This window comes from Cavia porcellus, unplaced genomic scaffold (assembly GCF_034190915.1).
Source record: "Cavia porcellus strain 051 isolate PalLab524CR breed Dunkin Hartley unplaced genomic scaffold, mCavPor4.1 scaffold_16, whole genome shotgun sequence".
In the NCBI taxonomy this organism is placed as follows: Eukaryota; Metazoa; Chordata; class Mammalia; order Rodentia; family Caviidae; genus Cavia; species Cavia porcellus.
Window position 1 is genome coordinate 24,923,780 of NW_026947499.1, and position 23,320 is coordinate 24,947,099.

Sequence of the window (23,320 nt, forward strand, 5' to 3'; positions counted from 1 at the left end):
ATAGTGAGTTCAAGGCCAGCCTTTTTTTTTTTTTTTTTTTTTTTTTTGAGAATCTGTCTCAAAAAAAAAAGATTCTGTGTGTGTGCACATGTGCATTTTTCCGGGGAACAATCTATAGCTTTAGTAAGGCTCCCCAAGGTTGGAAAATAAGGAGATGGTGTGGAATTTTTGAACTTTGCACCAGCCTTTAGGCCTGGGAGGCACAGAGCAAAGTCAGCAAAATGCTGTGGGACCAGTTTTCTTCTTTCTCCTGAGGGTTGCTACAGAAAGCCACTGTTTCTAAGAGATCTAAAGGGTGGGGCTTAAAATACATCAAGCAGCCCTGGATCTGAGGGTTCTCCGAAATGACCTCTTCCTTCCTCTGAGGTGGTACTATGTGAGAGAGCCCAGCAGCTCCAGGAAGGGTTTAGCCTCTTAAGTTCTGCTTTCAGCCATTTTGGTCAAATGGCTCACTCAGCAATCAGGACTTGGCAGTAGCAACTAACTATTTTACATTCACAAGTTGCAGCAGGCCCTGTTGCTGGGAGCAGGTCAACACAGAAAGGCCACTTCAATTCATTCCCTCTGGGAAAGTAACACACCCTCCTTGTACCATTGTTCTGGTTCTTAGTACACACTTGAAGTTCAGAGATATTGATGGAACTGGGACATTTGTGAATATTTAGAAAGTATGAAAACAGACTAAGGTTTCAAAGTTGTGGTGTGGATATTTACATACCAGTGTCCTTGAATCACTAAGGTGTAAGGCCTTGTAGATCTAGATCAGTGTGAAAAGCTCCTTGTGCTATATTTATCATGGTAAATCTCTTTAAGTTGTCTGTGTTACCCAGGTGTGACTCAGCCTAACCCTAACATGTGACTGGGAAGTTATAGCCAAGTTCTGATTGTAGAAATCATTGTCCCGTTACTCTGAATGTCGTCCCTGTGACCATCTCCACCCAGCATTCCAGAGGCTGCTTATGTGGTCAGGACCTCCCTCCCTGCAGCTTGCACAACAGCATCGAGTACCTGGGTTCCTCAGTTCTCTGCTTCATCTTTCCTTCTTCTCTGACTTTCTTTTCCTAATGATAGGAAAAAAGTTTGGTATTTTGAGTTGCAGTTTATGTTTTTGGTTTCTGTTTTAGAAAGGGCGAAGAAGTAGGAGTTTGAGTGGTGACTGTTGCCTTGCTCCTGGCTTTGTTAGCATGTGACCTCTCTGAGGTTTCCTTGTCTAAGAAAAATGTCATGGGAGGAGCTAGTTGAGGACATAAGGGCACTGCCTTTGAAGGAAGAGCAGTGGTGCAAATGGATGTGCTAGGATGGTGACAGGTCCTCCCTAATAAATGGTACCTTTGAGATAGACATTTATCGTACCAGTACAAATCTAACTGTCACAACTGCCCTGTTAGGTAAGTGTCTATTTCAGGACCCCCAGCATCCAGTACCATGCCTATGTTTAGAAACTCACTAGCAGTTCTCATGAAACTCAGCACATAGTTATACTCATGGCTAAGATTTATAAGAATGACCTAGGAAGGACACACAACTGAATCATAAGGGGCAAGGACACAGATAGAGTCTGGAACAGCCCATAAGATATAGCCTCGTGGTCCCTCCCCCCCCTTGGTGGAGGGCAGGTGTCACATAGGACACACCTTGTCCCTAGCAATGAATTACAGAAACATGTAGAGTGTTTTTGTTCAGAGGAGTCTAATCGAGACTCTGCACTGAAAGTTTTCATTGACTTTTCATTTCCTTCAGATTTCAGACTCTGAAAAGGAAAGGTATTGAGTGTAAACCTCTCTAGATTAGGGGGCTGGGGATTTAGCTCAGCAGCATGAGCACCTGCCTTGCAAGCAGGCAGTCAAGAGTTCGATCCCCGGTACCCATAAAAAGGAAAAAGACAAAAAAAAGTGAAACCTCTCCAGATTAGTAGACTCAGGCCAGTGGTGGTAACACTTTCCTGTAGGTCATTCCTATTTGTTGGTTGAGAAACAGAAGGCCTGAGGTCACTGGCTGGGGCTGGAGCTTCGCCTGGTGCCACCTACCCTCAGCTTGAACTATCTCTTGTACTTCTTTTCCTTCCTGAGATGTACTCAGATAGGCAGTACTCAAGTGGCTCTACCTTGTTAAGGGCCCTCTACCCAGCAGCATGAGACCATAATGGTGTTTGTTTCTCTGCATGTCAGGCTCTGCCTAAGACCCCAGAAAGGTTCTATCAGATGTTGTAAGGGTTTTCTCATGTGACTTATGCCTTGCATTTTTTTCCATCTGGGCATCCCACATTGCCATCAGGCCTGAGATCCTGAAGCACGAGATGAAGGTATTCTTTGTGAAGTACAATGATCCCATCTATGTGAAGCTGGAAAAGCTAGACATCATGATCCGCCTGGCTTCCCAGGCCAACATTGCCCAGGTGAGCAATCTGGTGGTCTCAGGCACAAGCTTTGGTTTTGGCTAGCTCCATCATGCACTGACTGTGGTCTCTGGGTCAGTTGGTCATTTTTACTATAAGCAGATCATCCTATGGAGATATTCAGCATAGGGCCTTTAGCTTGGTAAGCATATGAAAACCCTATAATTTTTGTCACTAAAGAATATTCTCCCTATTATTACCTATCATCCGTCCATTAAAAAGAAGTAGTTAAGGCTGGAGATAGTAGTTGGTGATAGAGTACCTGGTTAGCATGTGTGAAGTCCTGGGTTCAATCTCCAGTGCCACACACACACAAAAAAAGTGGAAGCCTAAAGTAAGGGTTGTGCAGCCCTGCCAGCTTGTTATTCTCTACCTTACTTTTGAGGCATCTGACCTCTCTTTCCCTCCCCTTGGCCTTCCACATCGAGCAGGAGGCAGAATCCCATAATTCTCCTGGTCTTTGCATTCACTCTACCCCAAAGTGTTTCAAGTGGCTACCCCATTGGATACCTCCAACCCATTTTCTCTGTTCGGGTCATAGGTGTTGGCGGAGCTGAAAGAGTATGCAACAGAAGTGGATGTGGATTTTGTAAGGAAAGCTGTGCGTGCCATTGGCCGCTGTGCCATCAAGGTGGAGGTGAGAGCTCTGGTACTCTTATCTGCCACCAGAGAAGGGGAGAGAGGTTTAAAAAAGGAAAACACTTGATTCTACGAGAGTCCATGCTCCAGAAAGGCTTCAGAGTCACCACTGGAACTCCCAATGTACCCCTTGTGCAGATTCAGTTAAGCTCTTTTTCACCTACTCTCCTTTAGGCCTTCAAAGTACATTGGATAAAACTAACCCATCATAATTGTATTCTTCTCCAGCATCAGCTAAGACACTAGGGCAGCCACCAGCTGACGAGGGCCCTGGTAGACTTCACTCCACAGAGCTCTGGGGTAGGGGCTCTGCCTGTTGGATGCTTTGGCAAGTATCCTGGTTCAGCTGCCCACGATACTTTCACCAAGACCCCCTAGGCCACTCTAGACCCTGTGCCTGGCATTTCATCCTCCTGTTCTCTGCTTGGGGAGAGATTCCTTGACTGCTGAACTAGACTCCCCTTAAATAGGTCCAGTGCTTGCTAGAGTTTCTGAGACAGTTGGTCCCCTTGAGGCATTTTCCCCTTAATGTTTATGATGGCCAACCTGAGAAATCTTCACTGGGCCATTAGCACAGTGTGTGGGAATAAAAGCAGAAGAGCTGGCCTATGCAGAGATTTTGTGAGTGGTTTTGGTCATAAGAGCCCGTTTTATGAAACACATAAGAGAAACAGTGTCAAACCAGAGGAGTCTACCATCAAGGCTTGGCCTAGAGGAGCTCTGAAGACCTCTCTGTTCTCAGAAGTGCTGCCCCTGGATTCTCTATAGCCTGGGTGTCCCTGCTTTCCTGTGGACCATCAGTTGGCACTTTACTACTCTCCTGTCCCCACCTTACCCTCTATTTTTTTTTTTTTTTTGTCTTTTTCCTTTTTATCGGTACCAGGGATCGAACTCACGACTGCCTGCTTGCGAGACAGGCGCTTATGCCGCTGAGCTAAATCCCCAGCCCCCTACCTTACCCTTTATTACCAGGGGAGAATGTTCTATTCTGCTATGATGAAGGGAAGGAGTGACTTAGGCTCCTTGGCCCTAGGCTCCTTGGCCCAGGAATGGTCATCAATAACTATTGAAAATGAAGTAAAGGACCTTACCCACACTCTCTTCCTCTTTCCACGTAGCAATCTGCAGAGCGCTGTGTGAGCACACTGCTTGATCTCATCCAGACCAAGGTCAACTATGTGGTCCAGGAAGCCATTGTGGTCATTAAGGACATTTTCCGCAAGTACCCCAACAAGTAGGTGCTCACCTCTCCCAGAGAGAGGGCAATATGACTCTGCTTGAGGACAAGTACTATAGTGGGGAGAAGAAAGGGGAGCTTCTCCCCTCCCGTCTTCCTTTCTTTTCCTGCCACAGGCAGCATTCTCAACAGAACCTTTTTTTTTTTCCTCCTTCCCTTCTCTGAGCTAGTTCTCCGTTACTCCCCAGGTCAGGATAAGAACATGTAGCAGATGAAACTCAAATTCCCTCTCCTTACCACCTTTCAGGGTCTTGCAGGATAGTTGCCTGTCTCTCTTGGCTCTTGTGGGCCTTCTGCAATGTTCATGTACTACTGTATCCTATTCTTCCAGGTATGAGAGCGTGATTGCCACACTGTGTGAGAATCTCGATTCCCTGGATGAACCTGAGGCCCGGGCTGCCATGATCTGGATTGTGGGCGAGTATGCTGAGCGGATTGACAATGCAGATGAGCTGCTGGAGAGTTTCCTTGAGGGCTTCCATGATGAAAGCACCCAGGTAAGCCTTCACACAGGCAGAGTTGGGCCATGATGGTAGTCACGACTGGCATTTTTGACCCAGTGTGGCCTGTCCTTCCCTGAAACACTTCCTTGTACTGCCAGTGATATATTACCAGTGTGGTCCCTTTTCCTTCCCCAGGGCAGTGCCTCAGGGAACATGGGAAATAGTTTTAGTGATATGTAAGGAAGGTTTCTGGGTTTCTTTCTTTCTTTCTTTCTTTCTTTCTTTTTTTTGGCCTTTTTGAGACAGGGTCTAGCTGTGCAATTTAGACTGGCTTTGGCCTCACTTTGTAGCCAGGCTGGTCTTGAACTTGCAAACAGTTTTCCTGCGTTAGCCTCCCAAGTGCTAGGATTTAGGAGTGCACCAACATGCCTGGTTTAAAGAATATATTATCTGGGGCTGGGGATTTAGCTCAGCGGCATAAGCACCTGCCTTGCAAGCAGGCGGTTGTGAGTTCGATCCCTGGTATCGATAAAAATGAAAAAGACAAAAAAAAAAAAAGAAAGAATATATTAACTTTTTTTCTTTTTTTTTTTTTTTGTACTGGGGAATGAAACTCAGGACCTTGCACTTGCTAGGCAGGCACTTATACTGCTGAGCAATTTTATATTTGAGTACATAATATGTTGACTCAGTTCAAAATTGAAAAAGGTAAGCCAAGCATGGTGATACATGCCCATAATTCCTGTACTTGGGAGACTGAGGCAGAAAGTTGTGAGTTCAAGGCTGGCAGAAATTATCCATGAATACAGTGGCAGATCACCCCCCCCACACACACACACACACACACCTACATGTATACATACATACTCATATGTAGTCAGTTCTTGTTATTCATGATACTTGTATTCTGTATCTCTGCAAACACTGAATTAGTAAGTATGGAACTTTTGTTTCCAGGAGATGTACAAAGGTTCCTATGAGAGTCTGGGCACAACATTTTTGTCAGCTGATAAGTACATGATCTTGTTTTATGTGTGTGTTTTTATTTAAAGATAGTTTAGTTGGGGCTGGGGATTTAGCTCAGTGGCATAAGTGCCTGCCTTGCAAGCAGGCAGTTGTGAGTTCGATCCCTGGTACTGATAAAAATGAAAAAGACAAAAAAAAAAAAAAATAGTTTAGTTAATAGATACTTTTGATTAACATTGGACTCACACGTGAATTATAAGTAAGTCACACCTGAATTAACACGTGTATGTTCTCTGTAAGATATACCTCACAGCCCTCTTACTGTGTTAGGAATGATAGACGAGCACTTCAACACTATGCTTGGGAGTCATTTTAAATAAGTAAGTCACCAACAAAAAGCTCAAAGATGTGAAAAAATACGGCATTCATAAATCCTGGAAGGATGCTTGTTTACACTAGAGCTGAAATGAGTCAGAGTAACCACCTTATCTTACCTCAGCTCTGAATTTGTGTGTGTCCGGCAGCCATATTTTTACTCCTCTGCCCACAGGTGTAAGTGACCACAAAAGCACTATGGACATAGATTGAAGGCTGTAAGTAGATTTTAGCAAGTGGGCAGACTCACAAATAGGGGAGTGAATAATGAAGATTGCCTGTGTATATTTATGTATTTCCATCTCATTTTTAAACACTAATGGTAGCGTACTGAGCAAATTCAAATTGTTCAGCACTTAGCCTTTTTCCCTGAAAATAAGTGTGAGGGCCATGCCATTATTTACCTCAGTGGATATTGAAGTGCCTGCTCCACTGTTCTTTTAAGCAGTACCACTGTGATGGGGCTGGGTAATGCACAACTGTATGTACATCAGGAGGATAAATCTTTAAACCGTGTGCTGGGAGAGAGGGGCTGTACATCTGAGATTTGAGGAGCTATTGCCTGATTTCTTATGGTATAGAGATTGTTGTGATTTACTTTCCATTTTAGTTGGTGAGATTGCTCTTTTCTTGCCTCTTCACTGGCAGGGTACACTTTGTTTCTGCCAGTCTTGTAGATAATAAGGGGAACTTCTGTGTAGTTTCATTTGCATTTCTGTTATGAGGCTGAGATTTTGTCTTAGGTTTTCCCTTTTCTGTGAACTGGGAAACTGGGAATGGGCAACTTTTCTGGGAACTGTCTGTTCATGTGGGCCTTTAGTAGTCTGCCTGATGGGAGCATTGTAACCCAGTGGATCTGTGAGTGGATTTTGTGAGACCATCTCCCTTGTCCCCACATGGATCAATGAATACCTGCTTACCCCTTTTCCTCTCTGAGTTTCAGTTTCCTTATTTGTAAAATGAGGATCACTAGACATTCATCCTATGAAAGTTACGTGGGATGTTTTGTGTAATGTCTTTAACATATGTCCAGTTCATAATAAGCAGTCATACTAGTAGTATTGGTTTGGATCAAAATTTATTTCAAAAATTGATTTTAAAATTGAATTCAAAGTGGGTCCTAGCTGGGCATGGTGGCACATGCCTGTAATCCCAGCACTTGGGAGGTTGAGGCTGGAAGATCTCTGTGAGTTCTAGGCCAGCCTACACTACCCTATCTCACAAAAAAAACAAAAACAAAACCAGTAAACTGTTCCAGGGTAAAAAATGAGAACAACTGGTTCCCATAGCTGACATTTCTAGGAACCATACACCCTTCCCACTCTTGTGGCTGCAGCTTCTCATGTAATGCATTCAGGCCATCTCTACAACCCTGCTATAGCTTCTGCCTTGGGCAGGCTCCCAGCAATAGTAGCAACAAGGGTTAGCCATTCTAAGAACTATTCTTGTAGCTTAACAACTCCTAGGGAAAGACCAGTTTCCCCCTTCAGCAGTCTATCAAAAGTCTCAAGATCTGTTTGCATTGTCCTGAGCCATTCGTTGTGGCTGTGATCAGCTAGGTCCCATAGATGTCCATCTCAATCTCTGTGGATTGAAAGGGTGGTTCTCTGAAAGAAAGCCAGCATTTTTGTTACCAGACGACAGTAGATTGTGGGTGAGCAAAAACAGCAGCTGTCCTTGGCAGAACTATAGCAATAATTCCTACTGTCACCCTTTCCACTGCCACCTGCCACTGAACTGCCTTCACTTTCAACAACAGCCCCATGTTTCTTATCTGATAAGCAAAATTTGGCCTGTGATGGTTTCTAACCCTGCAACCAAGTCCTGCATGGCGTTACTATAGAGGATGGCCTGAAGGGCTGAGGCACTGAGGCGCTGCCTTAAAATAAGCATAAATCTTTGTAGCCTCTTTCCCCTTGTCTAAGCCTACTAATGAGCCAGTATTGGAAAAGTCGAGGAGCTGGCATGGTGGCACACACCTATTGAGAGACTGAGACAGGAGGATCCCAAGTTTAATGCCAGCCTGAGCTGTCTCAAAAACAAACAAAAAGACTAGGGGTGTAGTTCAGTTGTAGATCAGTAGCCTAGTACATACAAGGCCCAGGGTTCAATCTGTAGTACTATGGAGTGAGGAGGAGGAGTTGTTAGGCAAGGAAAAATTCACCAAGTCAATTTTCTTGACTTAAAGGGTTATAAAGATTATTAGATGTGGTGTATCAAATGCTTTGTCCATTACTCAGTTCATGATAATAAGGGGGCAGAGGTTAATAGCCAGTTTCCTGCATCCTGAGTTCATGAGACAGTTCCAAAGCTATTTTAAGAATACCTATTTAGTACTTTACAGTTTTCAAACTCAGTTTAGATTGTCTCTTCTAGGGTCCTTATCCTCGCTTGGCTCTTATGCCCTGGTAGTCATGGACAGGAAATCTTGGCCATGGACAGGTATATCAGATGTATTTGTGTCTCCTGGGTGGCAGGATTTACGGTACCATGGCAGGTTGGCTTCTCTGAGGTGGAGGGATTGGTGTGTTCAAGGAACTAGGCAGGAAGCTGAGCCAGGCCCTGGGCTCATGGCCAGATCACCCAGTCGTGGCAAAGACTAGACCTGAACCAGAAGCACAGCAGCCCTGACAGTGATGAATGGTTCCAGGCAGCCAGCTGACTGGGTTGGGGAAGACTTGTAAAGAGTCCCTGTGTGATGGTAGTAGTGATATTAATGCCAATGGGGACAGCTGTTGTGTATTGAACAGAGTACACAATAGGTTCTTTACATTTGTTGCCTCATTGACTCTTCCCATTAACCCTGTGAGGTATTATATTCATCTAACAGATGAGGAAACTAAGTAAGTAACTTTCCTAAGTAAGAAGTAACTTTCCTAAGATCACCTAGCATGGAAGGGATAGAACCAGAGTTCCAGTGGAATGTAATCTAACCCTAGCTATAGGCAAGTTGCTACTTCAGAGCTCACAAGAAACCTTTGAAGGAAGCTGCAGCTTGCATTCACTGACATTGGGTAAATGACTTCCTGTAGGCCACTGAACTAGAGCCAAGTGTGAAAGCCAGATCCTTTGCTGCCTCTTGGCTTAGAAACCAGATGCAAGTTGAAGCCCATACTGGGCAATTTAGCTGCTTAGCGAACCTTTATCTCAAAATCAAAATAAATAAGAGCTTTGGAGGTAGTTTAGGGCAAAGGCCCTGGGTTAAATCTTCTAGGGGAAAAAAATGCAGCTCCTTGAGGTCAGGCTGGCTCTGTTGGCCTACCTGCTAGTCCATTCCCCTAGGCCTCCATGGGGACATTGCCTATTGACAAATGGTCCCTTTAGGAAACATACTAGCCACATGTGTTACTTTTTTTATCTATTTTTGTTGAGACAGGGTCTCAGTATACTCCTTAAACTTGCTATGAGGTCCAAGCTTTGAACTCAGTCCTCCTGTTTTTGTCTTGAGTGCAGGATTGTAGATATGTGTTGCTGTGCCCCACATGTTGCTCTTTGAGGCTATGAGCTTCTAATGTGTGTTGTGGGCCTGAGTTTGGACAGGTGTCTCAGAGCTTACACTGGGTGATCCTCCCTGAGATGGCCAAGTAGTGCAGTGACCGTAAACTTCCTGAGTAACGCTGTGATCTGGCCCTGTTTCCTTAGTCTGTGTTTCATGGTGAAAACCAAACCTAGCAAAGCTGCTCTTGGCTTATGGAGATCTTGAGCTGCCTTTTTTGGCCATGCCCTCCTTTGGTTTCCCACTGCCCACATGAAGCCCATCCTTCCTCCTGTATCCCTATAGGTACAGCTACAACTGCTGACAGCCATTGTGAAGCTGTTTCTGAAGAAGCCAACAGAGACCCAGGAACTGGTGCAGCAGGTCCTCAGTTTGGCCACTCAGGTGGGTGCCTGGCCTTCTAGTGGGCATCATGCAGCCCTCAATGTGGTAAGGGGAGCTTGGCCCTGAGAGCCATGTCACTCCCAGAGTGGTATCTGTAGGGGCTGGTCTCAAGGTAACCCGACATCCCTGCCTTCAGGAGCTAAGAGTTAAATGAATGGGATGAAGGGGTGTAGTGGAGATAGGCTATAAATGGGGAGGAGGCAGTGTCTGTGGCACCTGCAGATCTACAGGAGGACAGGGAAGGCAGAGAGACAGGTGGGAATGGAGACCAGAGTGGGTGTGGCATGCCTTGGGCTAGACTGGAATAAAAAAACAGAGGAAGCCAACTACCGCATAGGACAAGTCTTTCTAAGCAGTTCAGAGACTGGCTCTTGGGTGTGCTCAAGATTGGTGTCATTGCCTGTGACCATACCTGATTGATGTGGCAGTGGGAGTCTCCTCCCTTTGCCCAGGGAGGAGTTCCACCAGCTTGTCATTTCCCTCAAGGACTCAGACAACCCAGACCTGCGGGATCGTGGCTACATCTACTGGCGCCTGCTCTCCACCGACCCTGTGGCTGCCAAGGAGGTAGTGCTGGCTGAGAAGCCACTCATCTCTGAAGAGACAGACCTCATTGAGCCTACACTTCTGGATGAGCTTATCTGCTACATAGGCACCCTGGCTTCTGTATATCATAAGCCACCCAGCGCCTTTGTGGAGGGAGGCCGGGGCGTGGTGCACAAGAGCCTGCCACCCCGTACAGCCTCGTGAGTGCATTTGGCCTGATGTGGGTTGTTCCTCCCATCTGCTCCCTCAGTTCAATGGCATAGGCCTTAAGCCTTATGTGATATCCCCTGGCAAGGCCTGAGTCTGAGGCAAACTGATTCTAGCAACTTTTTATTAATGTTTAACTACACACAAGATGTTCATTAGTTGACCTCATTTGATCCTATCAGCAGCAGAGAGCAGTTCCCATTTAGCAGATCAGTGGGCACAGAGAATCCGAATGATCCAGTTAGCAGAGCACACTGTTAGACCCAATTATGACTAGTGCAGAGCCCTGTTCTTGCTATCTCTTCTGCTGCTCCCCAGTAACTGGTTTGGTCTGATAATATAGTCCTTGAGGACAGGCATCAGTTTTCTCTTCAGTATGGTCCTAGAAGTGAACCTGGCCCTCTCCCTTCACTCACCCCATAGGGAGCCTGAAAAATGGATCAGATGTGAGAATGTCCTCTGGGACCGCAAGGAGACCCATTGTCTGTCTCAGAAGAATATTGAAGACTAGGATCCTTTTCACCTCCTTAGGACATCCAAACACCCTCATCTGCTGACTTTTCCTTTCTTGTTTGGCAGGAACGAAAGCACAGAGAGCCCTGAAACAGCCCCTGCTGGAGCCCCCACTGCTGAACAACCAGATGTCATCCCCACCCAGGGCGACCTGCTGGGAGACCTCCTCAACCTGGACCTTGGGCCCCCAGTGAGCGGCCCACCCTTAACCACCTCCTCAGTGCAAATGGGAGCTGTGGACCTTCTTGGAGGTGGCCTTGACAGTCTGGTATGTCTTGGCCATCCCCACCCCCTATTGCCTTGATGTTGATAATGATCTTCAGAGGAGCAGTCACTGAGTGCAAGCAGTCCTCTGTGCAGGACCTTTGCTGTATTACATTTGCCCTCGAGGTGATTGTGTAGCTCCCTAGTTAGCAGTGAGAAAACTGAGGCTTCGCAAAACTACACAGCCTTCCATTCCAACACAAAGGGCCAGGGATACTCCTAGCTCCTTCCTTGAAGTCTGGCTCTTCCATCACCTATGCTGTATTTCAGTGTTCTGACTTCGATGAACTAAACCTGTGTCCACTTGCTCTCAGGCTATCCCATTGAAGACAGCAGCCCAGCTAGGCCCCTCTGAGAAGGACTATAAGAAGTCAGGGCAGAATTCCCTCCTCCCCATAGAGAGAAGAGTGGTGATCTTGGTCCAGGGACCTCTGGGGCCGCTGCAGGAATGGGTGGGGTGGGTGGAGGGGCACCTATGCCCTTTCCTTGGCACAGCTTTGCTTAGATGCCCAAGGCTGTAGTCCACAAGCAGGAGTCTGGTAATTTATATCACTAGGCCAAAGTTAGAAGGGCAGTAGCACAAGACATGAGGGTGGCAAGGGTGAAGCCATGGAAGGTAGTACCCCTCAGAGGGACAGGCTCTGGGTCTCAAACCAAACTCAGATGAAGCCACAATTGACTAATCTTCTCCCTCTTTCCTTTTCTTGTCTCTTTGTTGTCTTTCCTGGCTTTTCTCTCTGCATGTTGCTGCCTGTTCTCTTCACCCTGCCTGCTTCTGCTTGGAGATGGGGGATGAGCCTGAAGGGGTATGGTTCAACTCTGTGTCACCAACCTTCCTCCCTACTTATCCTAAGAGTCTGGCTCCAAGGAGTGGATGACAACATGTTATTGCTACCCTTCTGAGCACCCAGCCTTTGGTCTGGTGTTCTGGAAGCCTCTGCGTTGATCTCCTGGCATTCAGTTGCCACTGGGTCCCCAGTGACATTCTTCACTATGTTCTTTTCAGCCTGTGACAACCCTAGATAGAGCTGATTGCCTCGTCATCCTGAGAATTACTGGGCTTCTCAGTCCCCACAGCTCTCAGAGGGAGAGCATTGGGCTACTTAGCACATCTCATTTAACAGTGCTTCCCAGATCTCCCTTTTATTCATAGGTCAAGCCCCACCGGGGTCACTGTCTAAAGTACAAGGCTTATAGGGCATAGGAAGGCTCAGCCTCTCCTCTACCCACCTCTATCTTGTTTCTAGAGGTGATGTGGCTCTGCTCTTAGACCCCTGATGTCCCTGCTACTGATGCCTGCCTCTGATTATTTTCTCTTCCTTTGCAGATTGGGGATACCAACTTTGGGGCACCCCCACCAGCAGCACCTGCCAGACTAGGAGCACCCATTGGCAGTGGCCTGAGTGACCTCTTTGACCTGACTAGTGGTGTGGGCACCCTATCAGGATCCTATGTGCCACCCAAAGCAGTAAGTGCTTCACCTTCTCTTCTGACAGAAACAAGTTACAGAGACTAGTGCATGAATTCCTTCAGTGTGCTCCATGCCAAGGAATCAACTCAGACCAGCCATGGGCTGTGGCAGCAGAGGAAGAGGAGGTGAACCAGGCTTGGGGGCCTGGGATCACTTCCCCTAAAACGGTTCCCTGAATACAGGTTTGCAGAGCAGTCAGAACTAGCTGAGCAAATTCTCACAGACTACTTCAGGCCCAGAGAAGAGCTGTAGCAAAGCCTGGCAGGAAGAGCACACCTAGCCTTGTCAGGACACTGAACTGGGCATTGCTTCTCCATGCTGTTGGACCTAGCACCTTAGTTACAGGGGATATTTTCCTGTCCCTAAAGGAAACTGGTGAAATGTATGACCTGTATGCACATAGAATTTCAGAAGTAATCAGGTACAATCACTGTATGGAGACAAAAGGAAGAGAATGCATGTTTCAGTGTTGTGCATGTTTCATGTTTCTGCCTCAGAAACATGCAAAAGTTGTCACTGTGACTGAGATAACTTCAGATAGTGTTAGTAGCCCAGGCAGCATAAGTAATATGGCCATCAGTACTGTTAGTACTGAAATTTTGACTGATGCCCCATAAAGTTCTGAACAGGACAAAACACAGGCTCCCTCTGAGTTATAGCCATAGAACTTCATAAAAATCATTACCGAAAATGCTCAATGGACACAAGATGGTTGCTTATTATGGGGGCTTGTCATCTCCCTGGAAGAATGTCCAGTATTCTGACTCCAGCCCATGAGACATATGGCCTTGCATTGTGCCACCTGGAGATGTCTTATAATTACCCAATTACCAAAGGTAGCACCACCCCTTGAGATTCCTGGCTGGCTGGAGATTAATGAAGGAGGACACTGGCAAGGTCCAAGGAGCCAGGCTGACCATTTGCTGTTAATCCAGGCTCTTCAGGAACTATGAGAAGGTTTTAAATTGAGTGTAAAAACTGTATGACTTGCACTTAAGAGAGCTGCTGACTTTGGCCCAGGAAAGGGAACCTTAGCAAAGAAGGATAGGTGCTACTGGCTCCATGTCTTAAAGAGGACAGCTTTGGGGGTGAAGTCAGAAACTGTACTTGGAAAGTAGGAAGGGAAACACATGAGGGGCTAGGGATGTTCTGATATGAGACTCAGGGTGACAAAAGTTGTCAAGATGGGGACACTAGACGGGGACAGGCTGGGGGGAGGAGAGCTGAGTTTAGATTTAATAACATGTAAGCCAAGACTAAGGAGGACCCAGAATAGGCCATGTCATTAGCACTGAGGAAGCTCTAGAGAGAACAGATGTGGTCTAGTCCTCTCACAATACTCAAAGCAGAAGCCACATCTGCCAGAACACCATTTTCGTCCCTCCCTAGAGCAGGGTGCAGGTGGCTTCAGGGGCACAGGGAGACATGTGTAAAACCAGTACCTGCCCTTTCTTGACCTGGCTTACCCACAATGTGCCAGCTGTACTCAGTGGGTGGCTGCAGCTCCTGGTAGCCTGGTCCCAAGAGATCCACAAGGACAGCAGTTGTGACACTAGCAGCAACTGGCTGCATGCCAGGCAGCTCCAGCCCACCACAGCACCAGCCTTATGTTGCCGTTACTTCTATTTTGCAGCTGAGGAATCTGAGTGCTTTTGCCCACAGTCACATAGCTGGTAAGTGAGTGTGAAATGGAGTGCAGGGCAGTGATACCAAAGGTTCTGCCCCTAACCAATGTGATTATGCTGGAAAAGGAAACCTACCAGTAGGCCTCAGTGTCATAGGTTCTCAGAATCAGTGGGACCTTAGGACATGAGACATAGGATATGATGTAAACCTTGTTCACTTGACTAATTAGCACACTAGGGCACAAAGCCAACCCAAACCTGTTAAAAGCCCAATATCATAGGGCTAGTGGTGGGCCAACAGATCCCTTCAACCCATGTTACTTCCCTTGCCAAGAGCTCAGAGCTACTAAGAAATAAAGCTGCAGGGGCTGGGGATTTAGCTCAGCGGCATAAGCACCTGCCTTGCAAGCAGGCGGTCGTGAGTTCGATCCCTGGTACCGATAAAAATGAAAAAGACAAAAAAAAAAAAAGAAATAAAACTGCGTACTGGCCCATGGCAGGCTGCCCTTTGGCTTGTGTATTGCTTGGAGCGGGGGTGGTGCATGCATGTACTGCTTTTTAACAGATCACATTATCACTTTGTCTTAGAGAAAGGCCAGATGAGTGTACCTGGTCAGCAGTGAGTGCCAGGATGAGATGAGGGAACCAGTAAGTCAAGGCTTAATGGTGCCTAGAAGGGAGTCCTTGCAATAGGAGCAGGACCATCCCCACTGCCTTAGTCACAGCAGAGTTCAGAGATATGTGTATATACTCCCTTTAGAAGCAGCAGCAGGTCACTTACATTTTTTTGACAGTGCTATAATTACTGGATTTGTCTTGTGCATTTCCTACCCATCGTGCGGTAAATACGTCTTCTGCCCCTCATGATCCAAAGGGATGGGCTCCCTGTGTGTTGAACTGTTGAGTTTTTCCAGCATGTAGGTCAGTAGCTGGTGACTTGGTTAGTACCTGCACTGGACCCTGTGAGCCCACAGTGACCAAGAGCTACAAAGTTTCCACCCTTACTGAACAGGGTCAGGCACAAAAGATTCACAACCAGTTCTTCAAGGACAGGAGGAGGCCCATTGGAGCTGACTTTGGGAGACAGGTAAAGAAGCCAGGCCCAGAGTCAGGCTCAGCAGCCCTCTGAGTACTTACACACAGGGTTTCTACCTGCACAGACTTGTCCAGGGAGTATGGAGGGCTCAACCAAGGTGTTGGGGAAATGCATTCCAAATAGGGAATGATGGGTGTGGGGTCCCAAGTAACAGGGGCCAGATCAGACAAATCAAGCCTAAAGTGGTCCCCAGGCTCTGGAAGTCCATGCAAGGTGAAAAGAGGTTCCCAGGGCCCTATGATCACAGTTCTGGTGGCAGCTTAGATACACGTCTGTGGAGAAGGAGGGAAATGGAGGCCCTTGGGCAGATGTAGAAGGTGACATTGACTAGTCATGGGCTAGTGACTGCAGCATGGGGGTGATTATAAATACTGACGCACTTGCAACTTTTGGGTAAGACTTTTGATGTTGAGGGGTGTATGAACCATCGGGACAATAACAGTCTGTGAGGTGTCTGTGTGTTCACAGGGTGACACATGGAGATACTTCATAGGGTGGGATGTGATTCCTGCTGTTTGTTCAGCAAACACTTCGTAAACACTGGCTCCATGGCAGGCCCTGAGCCAAGAATGCAAAGGCAGAAAAGCAGAGTGGTTCAGCCCAGAAGCAGAGGAAACACGTGGGCTCTTATTTATCTCCCCTCCCCTGACCGGGCCATGAATGTGAGGAAGGAGCATGGGTGCACATTTCTCAGAGGAGGTGGCTCTTGGGCTGAAACTATTGACAAAAACAGTCAAGCAGCTGAGGGCCTGCCACACAAAAGGTCTTCTCAGGTACTGTTCTTGGCCAGGCTAGTTTCTACAAAGGGAAGACAGGCTGTGACAGCCAGGGAGACCTTGGGCTTTGGTCAGGGTCCAGGATGCTATTGGGCACTTGGCCCTGTCCTTGGTTCATCAGAAGGCTGCCAAAGTGCCATTGTCTTAAAGCCTTCCTCAGCCCTGCTTCCTCAGTGTTCCTTTGACCTCTAAAGACTGAATGCACCAAGCCTTACCACCCCCAGGTATGATGTGAAGTCACCATGGTGGTAGCTTTATATACAGGATCATTCTTCTTAATCTTTCATGGTAAAGGCAAGGGTGATCACTATAGGAGGCCCCTTCAGGAAAAAGGACCCACAGGTAAGTTGTTAGGAAGAGACCGGCTCCAGTCCTCCTCATTCTCTTCCTTGTAGGTCTGGCTCCCAGCCATGAAGGCCAAAGGGCTGGAAATCTCGGGTACCTTTATGCGCCAAGTGGGCTCCATCTCCATGGATCTGCAGTTGACCAACAAGGCATTGCAGGTTATGACAGACTTTGCCATCCAGTTCAACCGCAACAGGTGAGCTCCCCAGGGCCAGCCTAAGGAGAGTCCTTGCCAGGCCTATAGACAGGGACTGTAACTGGCTGAGGTCTGGTGCCGCTTTTCTAGAGACGGTAGATGTTCTCACCACCCTCAAGTCACAACTGTCTACAGCAGTGATTTTTCCTTATGACCTCTCTATGTGAATTCCAAAGTACCTCCAGAATGGGGAGGTGTCTTCCCTTACATTTGCCTTCCTATGCTGTATGGAGGAGTACTGAGATGGAAATCCCAACTCAGCCCATCAGCCTGTGTTGAAGTCCAAGTCCACCTTGCTAAGAGCTCAAGGTTCTTCTCCTAGGCCCAAATCATCCTGTTCAGAGAGCAGCTGAAAAAGCAGGTGAGAAGTGGGCTTGGCTGCCAGCCTTCTTCAGGACCAAAGACTACACTAACAGGCAGGGCCCCTATGAATGAATGTTGGCTGCTCCAGGCTTGTTGGCATCCCTTTCCATCCCCTGCATTGTGTGTCTGTAGGGAAGCTCACCTGTCTGCTCCATAGAGAATCAGGCTGCCTGGGCCAGGGCTCCAGGGGGACTCAAAGTAGCCCCTCCTGATGATTCCTTCTTCCTGAGAGGCTCTAGTGATGAGCAAACTAAGCCTCTAAGAAGTTGACTGAAGGGGCTGCTTCCTCTAGGAGAGCCTGGGTTCCAGAGTACCCTGACCCTTGTACAGACCAGGAGGGCTGGGACAGCTGTGCCAGTTCTCTTGGAAGAACCCTTCGGGGCCACAGATGTACCCCAGGCTACTGGGAGTAGTCCTGATGATTGCTCAAAACAAATCTGCAGTGTACCATACATTTCCTGGATATCAAACTCTGCCAAAAGCTTTAATGGGTCATGCTATCTGTACTCAGAGAGGGTCATGATCTTGCCCAGCATCACACAGCAGGCACTATGACACTCCTTGGAAATCCTGGAATGCTCACCCACTTCAGGCTTGGGTTTTTCCATATCATTATCCATTGTGCCCGGCAAGTCTGATTGGCCTGTGGTTATAGCACAGCTGGAGTCAGGCAACCTGAGCTCTGATTCTCACCCTGCCATTTTTCCTGGGCACAAGCATATCCTCCCTGGGGCTCCATGTCTTCATCTGGGGAATGCGATGATTAATAGCTGTCTCTCTTTTTACAAGGACAATGATTGGTATAATACCATACGTCCAGCCTTGTCATACCAAGTGCTCAATTCAGTTTACAGTCCATCCTGTTGTGACTTACCTTCCAAGACCCTTTGGCTGGGACATCTGTTATTCTGAGATGCTGATCAGCAGGAGAGGCCTGAGGAGTCAAGAGTTTTTAATTTAGAAGAATACAGTCCAGCCTTCTGGTGTTCAATGAAGCTCCTCAAGGGCAAGGCAGAGCAAGGCAACACTGTGCTCACCAGTACCCAATCCAGAGTAGAAAAAAGAACAGCTCACTGTCAGCCTGCAGCCAGGCTGGGGCAGAGTAGCCAGCCCAAGGCCCCTGCCTCCTGAACAAATGGCCATGGGGTAGGGATTGGGGGATCAGGCACTCACCCTGTCCTGGGCCTGGAGCTTGGGCAAGGCTGGTTTAGTGGAGAGGATCTTTGAATGTCAGCACCTGTTCCCTGCCCTCCTGGTGGGGGCTTCTCTCTCCCCAGCTTTGGCCTGGCCCCCGCCGCCCCCCTCCAGGTGCATGCACCACTCAGCCCCAACCAGACTGTGGAGATCTCCCTGCCTCTCAACACAGTGGGTTCAGTCATGAAGATGGATCCCCTCAACAATCTCCAGGTGTGTACCAGCAGGACCTCCCCGCCGCCTCAGTTCTTTTTTTTTTTTTTTTTTTTTGACCGGGGATTGAACTCAGGACCTCACATTTGCCAAGCAGGCACTTACACTGCTGAGCTAAACCCCTGGCCCACTACCCCCCAGTTCTTACCACCCCTCAATCCTAGGGAAGGGGCCCAGCCTTGTCAGCATAGGGCCAGTCTATGGAGTCCTGCTCTTGGGTTTCAGAGGAACCCCAGGTCAGAGGGGATCTGTTGGGGTCCTCGGGCCTCAGAGGTGGTGTCAGCCCAAGAGACCATGGTATTGAACCCCAGGGTGTGACCAAGGATGCCCTTGCATCTAGGTGGCTGTGAAGAACAACATTGACATCTTCTACTTCAGCACTTTGTATCCACTGCATATCCTCTTTGTGGAGGATGGGAAGATGGGTGAGTCTCGGGGAGCCCCTGAACTCTGTAGTGGGCTGTGACTTGGAATTGAACCAGAGTGGTGCCTTTGCCAAGGATCAGATGGATGGCTTTGCTCTACCATGGTCTCTTGCAAAGCCTATAGTAAGGGTTCCACTTGTACTCCCAGCCCTCAAATGGACTGTGCTACAATGGAGCCATTTTTCTCAGTGGGTTTTCCTCTGTCCTATGGGCTTTGGGGGGGCGTCAAGACATACCATGGAGACATATGCCTAGAGCATGTTTCAAGGTACAGCCAGGACCTGGAGAAGGCTTTGCAGGGAAAGCTTAGCCCAGGATTCAGGGAGCACTTAGCCCAAGTCACCTCCCCCTTCTGACAGCGTTCCTGGGAGGTATACATTACTAATGAGCAGACTTTTGGGGCCCAGAGCAGGAGGAAGGACGGTGTGTAGAGGGAGGAGACATGCAAGAAATGGGTCATTTAGGAAGGGCGTTCTGGGCCTTCTCACAGAACTGAGGGGTTTCACTTAGGGAAGCAAGGGGCCTATGGAAAGAGCCAGTGCCCGTCCTCAGCTTTTAGGCAGCACATTCAACACTAGACCCATTTCCTGTCTGAGGCTGTTGAGGGCCTACAGGTTTATCAGAGTCCTGTCCCTCATTCCCATCCCACTCACCCTGCAGACCGACAGATGTTCCTGGCCACATGGAAAGATATTCCTAATGAGAATGAAGCCCAGTTTCAGATCAGAGACTGCTCTCTCAATGCGGGTGAGGACTACAAGCCCTAGAGCCCAGCCCCTCGGTCCCCACTGGCCCCGCTCCCTCCTGGATCTAGCCCTGCCCCCTCACTGATGGGGCTGTCCCATGCCATCCAATCCTGCAGAGGCTGTGAGCACCAAGCTCCAGAACAGCAACATCTTCACCATTGCCAAGAGGAATGTGGAGGGCCAGGACATGCTCTACCAGTCCCTGAAACTGACTAATGGCATCTGGGTACTGGCAGAGCTACGAATCCAACCAGGCAGTCCCAGCTTCACGGTGAGAATGCCTGAGCCTGCTCCAGCCCTGCAGCCTCCCCACCCCATCCAGGATAGCCTCCTTCCTCCACCTCCCTCTGAGGCCAGGGACTGGCTCTTATGGGGTTGTCCTACCAATCCTAGTGTAATGACCAATTCTGTCCCTGAAAGAGATCTTTCTAGAAACTTTCAACTCAATCCCACCAGAGTTACCCATGTAAGACAATGGGGTCTGCCTAACTGGCTAGTAGCATCACGGGGCACGGGCCCTGGCACCCACTGCCATGTGAGCACCTACATATCTGGCTGGCAGAGCTTCATTCCCAGCAGCCCATGCTTCTTAGCCTTAAGCTGACTCCAGGCAGAAGATAGCTTCCATGAGGTTCCTGATTTTCGTGGTTACACAGCACTCCCTAGCCCAGAGATTCCCCAGGCTTTGCTTCTCCCTTGCACCCAATTGTGGCAGGCATGTCCCTACATACCCTGCCCCCACTGGCCCTGCCAGCCGCCTTGGCACTACAGTGGGTGGGAGCTGTGCTGGTGGCTTCAGTGGTGGTAATTTCCTTCTCCCTGTGTTTGGTTGCTGCATGTTCACCTTCCTGCTGGCGCCTGGGTCGTGGTACAGGACTTGGAGGTTAGCAGATTGCTTTTCTCTTCCTCTTCTCCCACATCCTCCTTAGCCATGCTGCACATGCTCCATCTCCTGGCCTGGCCTCAGTGCACCCCAGCTTTCCTGTATGCACCCCATTTCTTGGCATCTTTTCTGCTCCCAAAGCTGAGCAGACATGCATGCAAACTATCCAACTAGGTGGCCTGTGAGGGGCTGACAACATCACTTCCAATGCAGTGTATAGAGCCTTTTAAAGAGGTTCAGGGGACCTTTCTGGGGCCAATGTTCCTGACTTCAGGATCCCATTGGCATCCCTTTCTGCTTGTATCCTCTGGAATTGGTGCTTTTGAGTGGTAAAAGTGGCTGGCTTCTCTCTGCTGGGAATCTCAAAGCTCAGATCTTAACATGGAGTCAGAACCTGACATACCTGCTGCCTATGCAGGGAGCCAGGAACAAATCCAGCACACCTCATCGTCCCAGCCCTCTGCCCTCCTGGTTTTCCTGTCAGTATCATTGTGAGGACCCCAGACTCCAGAGGCTTTTGAGGGACCTGGTGGGGGCTGGGCACTCCTGGCAGCCTCCTGCCTGTGAGTCACGCTGCTTGCCAATAGGACTCCAATGGTGGGACTGACAGCAGGTGTGTGGGCTGCAAGTATATTTGGTCCCCACCCAGCTGGCTGCAATGGCCACCCCCTTTGCTTTACCTCACATCTGCCCCAGCCGCAGTTGTCACCATGCCATGTGTGCACGCCACACTCTTCCATCTGGCACCCGCCTTCTTGCTCAGCTCTCCTCTCAGTCCTTTCTGAGAAGGAGCCCAGGGATGAGCCTTCTCTCTCCCCTCCCCTTTCTCCCTACAGCTGTCCCTGAAGTGTCGAGCACCAGAGGTGTCCCAGCACGTGTACCAGGCCTACGAGACCATCCTCAAGAACTGAGGCCCATCCTTCACCCTCCCCAGCCTTCTCCTAACCCCACCGAGGAGCCCTGATGGGAGGGGCTGGGTCCCCTGGCCACCCAAAGGACTCTGTTCCTGACTGCAGGGGACTCAGAACCAGGTGGCACACCTTTCTGGGATGAAATATCAATCACCCCATACTCCGGTTGCCCCTTTTTCATTGCTGCTGCTATGTGGGTCACGTGAGGAGGGGACCAAAAGAAACACTCAGAGCAGCAGCAGGAGCTGGATAGGAGGCCACAGGGTTCTCTGCCTTTTCCCTGCGCTTAGAGTTGAACGTGGCATTCTCTGCCCTAACTCTGAGATGCGTGTTAAAGGTCTCCCCACTGCTACCTTCAATGGGATGGGCCTTGGCAGTCTGTCTGGATGTGTGGGGAAGGTCTCTGGGTTCCAGTAGAGCCTTTGACAGAGAGGAGCTCTAGAGGCCATAGATCCCAATAGGGCAGACCTGAGCCAAGAGCAGCCCTGGACCCCCCACCCCACATCACTCATTGGTGCCCTGCAAGCACCTGCTTGGTCAAGACCAAGCAGAAAGCCCAAGGGTACCAGCCCCCCATCCACTCCCTTGAGGATGGTTACTGCTCATGATACATTCCTCGACAACATCTCAGCCAGCCCAGGGCACCTAGAACAGAGACAGGGTTGAGGGATGGGGTGCTGGCCAGGCAGTGTGCTACCTGTGTGTGTTTCTGTGGGGTTTCTCCAGTGTCCGCTGCCCTTTCCCTTGGCTCCCCAGTCTCAGTTGTGTCTGACAGCTGTTAGGGTTTCCCGTTACTGCTGTTTGATAATAAAGAGATTCTGCTTTTGGCAGTCAATGGAACTTTTTTCCCTCCACAAAGGTCAGAATCAGCAACTGCCTCCAAGTAGCCAGGGATGTCAGCTGACCCTTGCATAAACTATATCTAATATATATATATATATATATATAAATAGAAAATATTGTATTTTACTCTTATTTTCAAAAAGAGAAAGTGAATAAAAATAATGATCAAGTGTGTCCCTGGCCAGTGTGTCAGGTCGTGAAGCTTCTCTGGGCAGACATCATGGATTCAAGCTGTGTATCTGGTGTTGACTCCTCCTCCGGATTTTGGGGACAGTATCTTCTTGCCATCCTGTCCTTGGGAAAGTGACTTCTGAGGACTGCTGGTCTCTGGCATCTTTCCCTCCATCAATCTCAGCTCCTACTCTGAAGCTGTCTCACCTTTCATTGCTGGCCCAGCAGGCTGGCATTCCTATTTGGGTTCTCCACAGCTCCTCTCCTCACTATGTGGGAGGCCTCTTGGAGCAGCACAAGAGGCTCTGAGCGGGGCAGGGTGTCTGGGGAAGCCACTGCTGAGGACACTCCCATGTTGCCCCAGTCAGCGCTGGCCTTGCTCTAAGGGGAGGATAGCCAGACCCTTAGCAGAGCTGTCTTAGCTAGTAAGCCTTCAGCATATTCCTAAGGGAGGAGCAGCCCATTTCATTCAGCCCCAGCCACTCTTCTCTATGCAGTCAGCCCCCTGCACCCTACCACCTTAGACACCCTGCTGCCTGCCCAGCTCAGCACACTGGGAGAAGAGAGTGCTCCTCTTGCCTGACATCAGGTCCTCCC

At 48.7% G+C, this 23,320-nt stretch overlaps 1 protein-coding gene and 1 non-coding gene across 5 annotated transcripts in view; both read left to right on the forward strand.

The window, feature by feature from the left end:
* Ap1b1 (adaptor related protein complex 1 subunit beta 1) overlaps positions 1 to 22,539 on the forward strand; it is a 52,692-nt gene extending 30,153 nt beyond the window's left edge. For 2 of the 4 annotated variants that reach the window (XM_005007279.4, XM_063225980.1), the window contains 15 exons: positions 2,275 to 2,395; positions 2,937 to 3,032; positions 4,153 to 4,268; positions 4,603 to 4,768; positions 9,837 to 9,935; positions 10,422 to 10,681; positions 11,268 to 11,469; positions 12,251 to 12,271; positions 12,793 to 12,933; positions 16,829 to 16,974; positions 18,615 to 18,744; positions 19,085 to 19,169; positions 19,830 to 19,916; positions 20,032 to 20,186; positions 21,635 to 22,539. In XM_005007279.4, coding sequence (XP_005007336.1) covers positions 2,275 to 2,395; positions 2,937 to 3,032; positions 4,153 to 4,268; positions 4,603 to 4,768; positions 9,837 to 9,935; positions 10,422 to 10,681; positions 11,268 to 11,469; positions 12,251 to 12,271; positions 12,793 to 12,933; positions 16,829 to 16,974; positions 18,615 to 18,744; positions 19,085 to 19,169; positions 19,830 to 19,916; positions 20,032 to 20,186; positions 21,635 to 21,709 — 1,900 coding nt within the window. In that variant the 3' untranslated portion in view covers positions 21,710 to 22,539. The remainder of the gene's footprint in view (positions 1 to 2,274; positions 2,396 to 2,936; positions 3,033 to 4,152; positions 4,269 to 4,602; positions 4,769 to 9,836; positions 9,936 to 10,421; positions 10,682 to 11,267; positions 11,470 to 12,250; positions 12,272 to 12,792; positions 12,934 to 16,828; positions 16,975 to 18,614; positions 18,745 to 19,084; positions 19,170 to 19,829; positions 19,917 to 20,031; positions 20,187 to 21,634) is intronic. The other 2 variants (XM_003478335.5, XM_063225981.1) reach the window with 2 other exon arrangements.
* On the forward strand, positions 17,529 to 17,626 carry LOC111754040 (small nucleolar RNA SNORD125). Its single transcript, XR_002788772.1, has one exon. It is a non-coding gene; the product is annotated as a small nucleolar RNA SNORD125 (small nucleolar RNA).
* Positions 22,540 to 23,320: the final 781 nt, after the last annotated feature.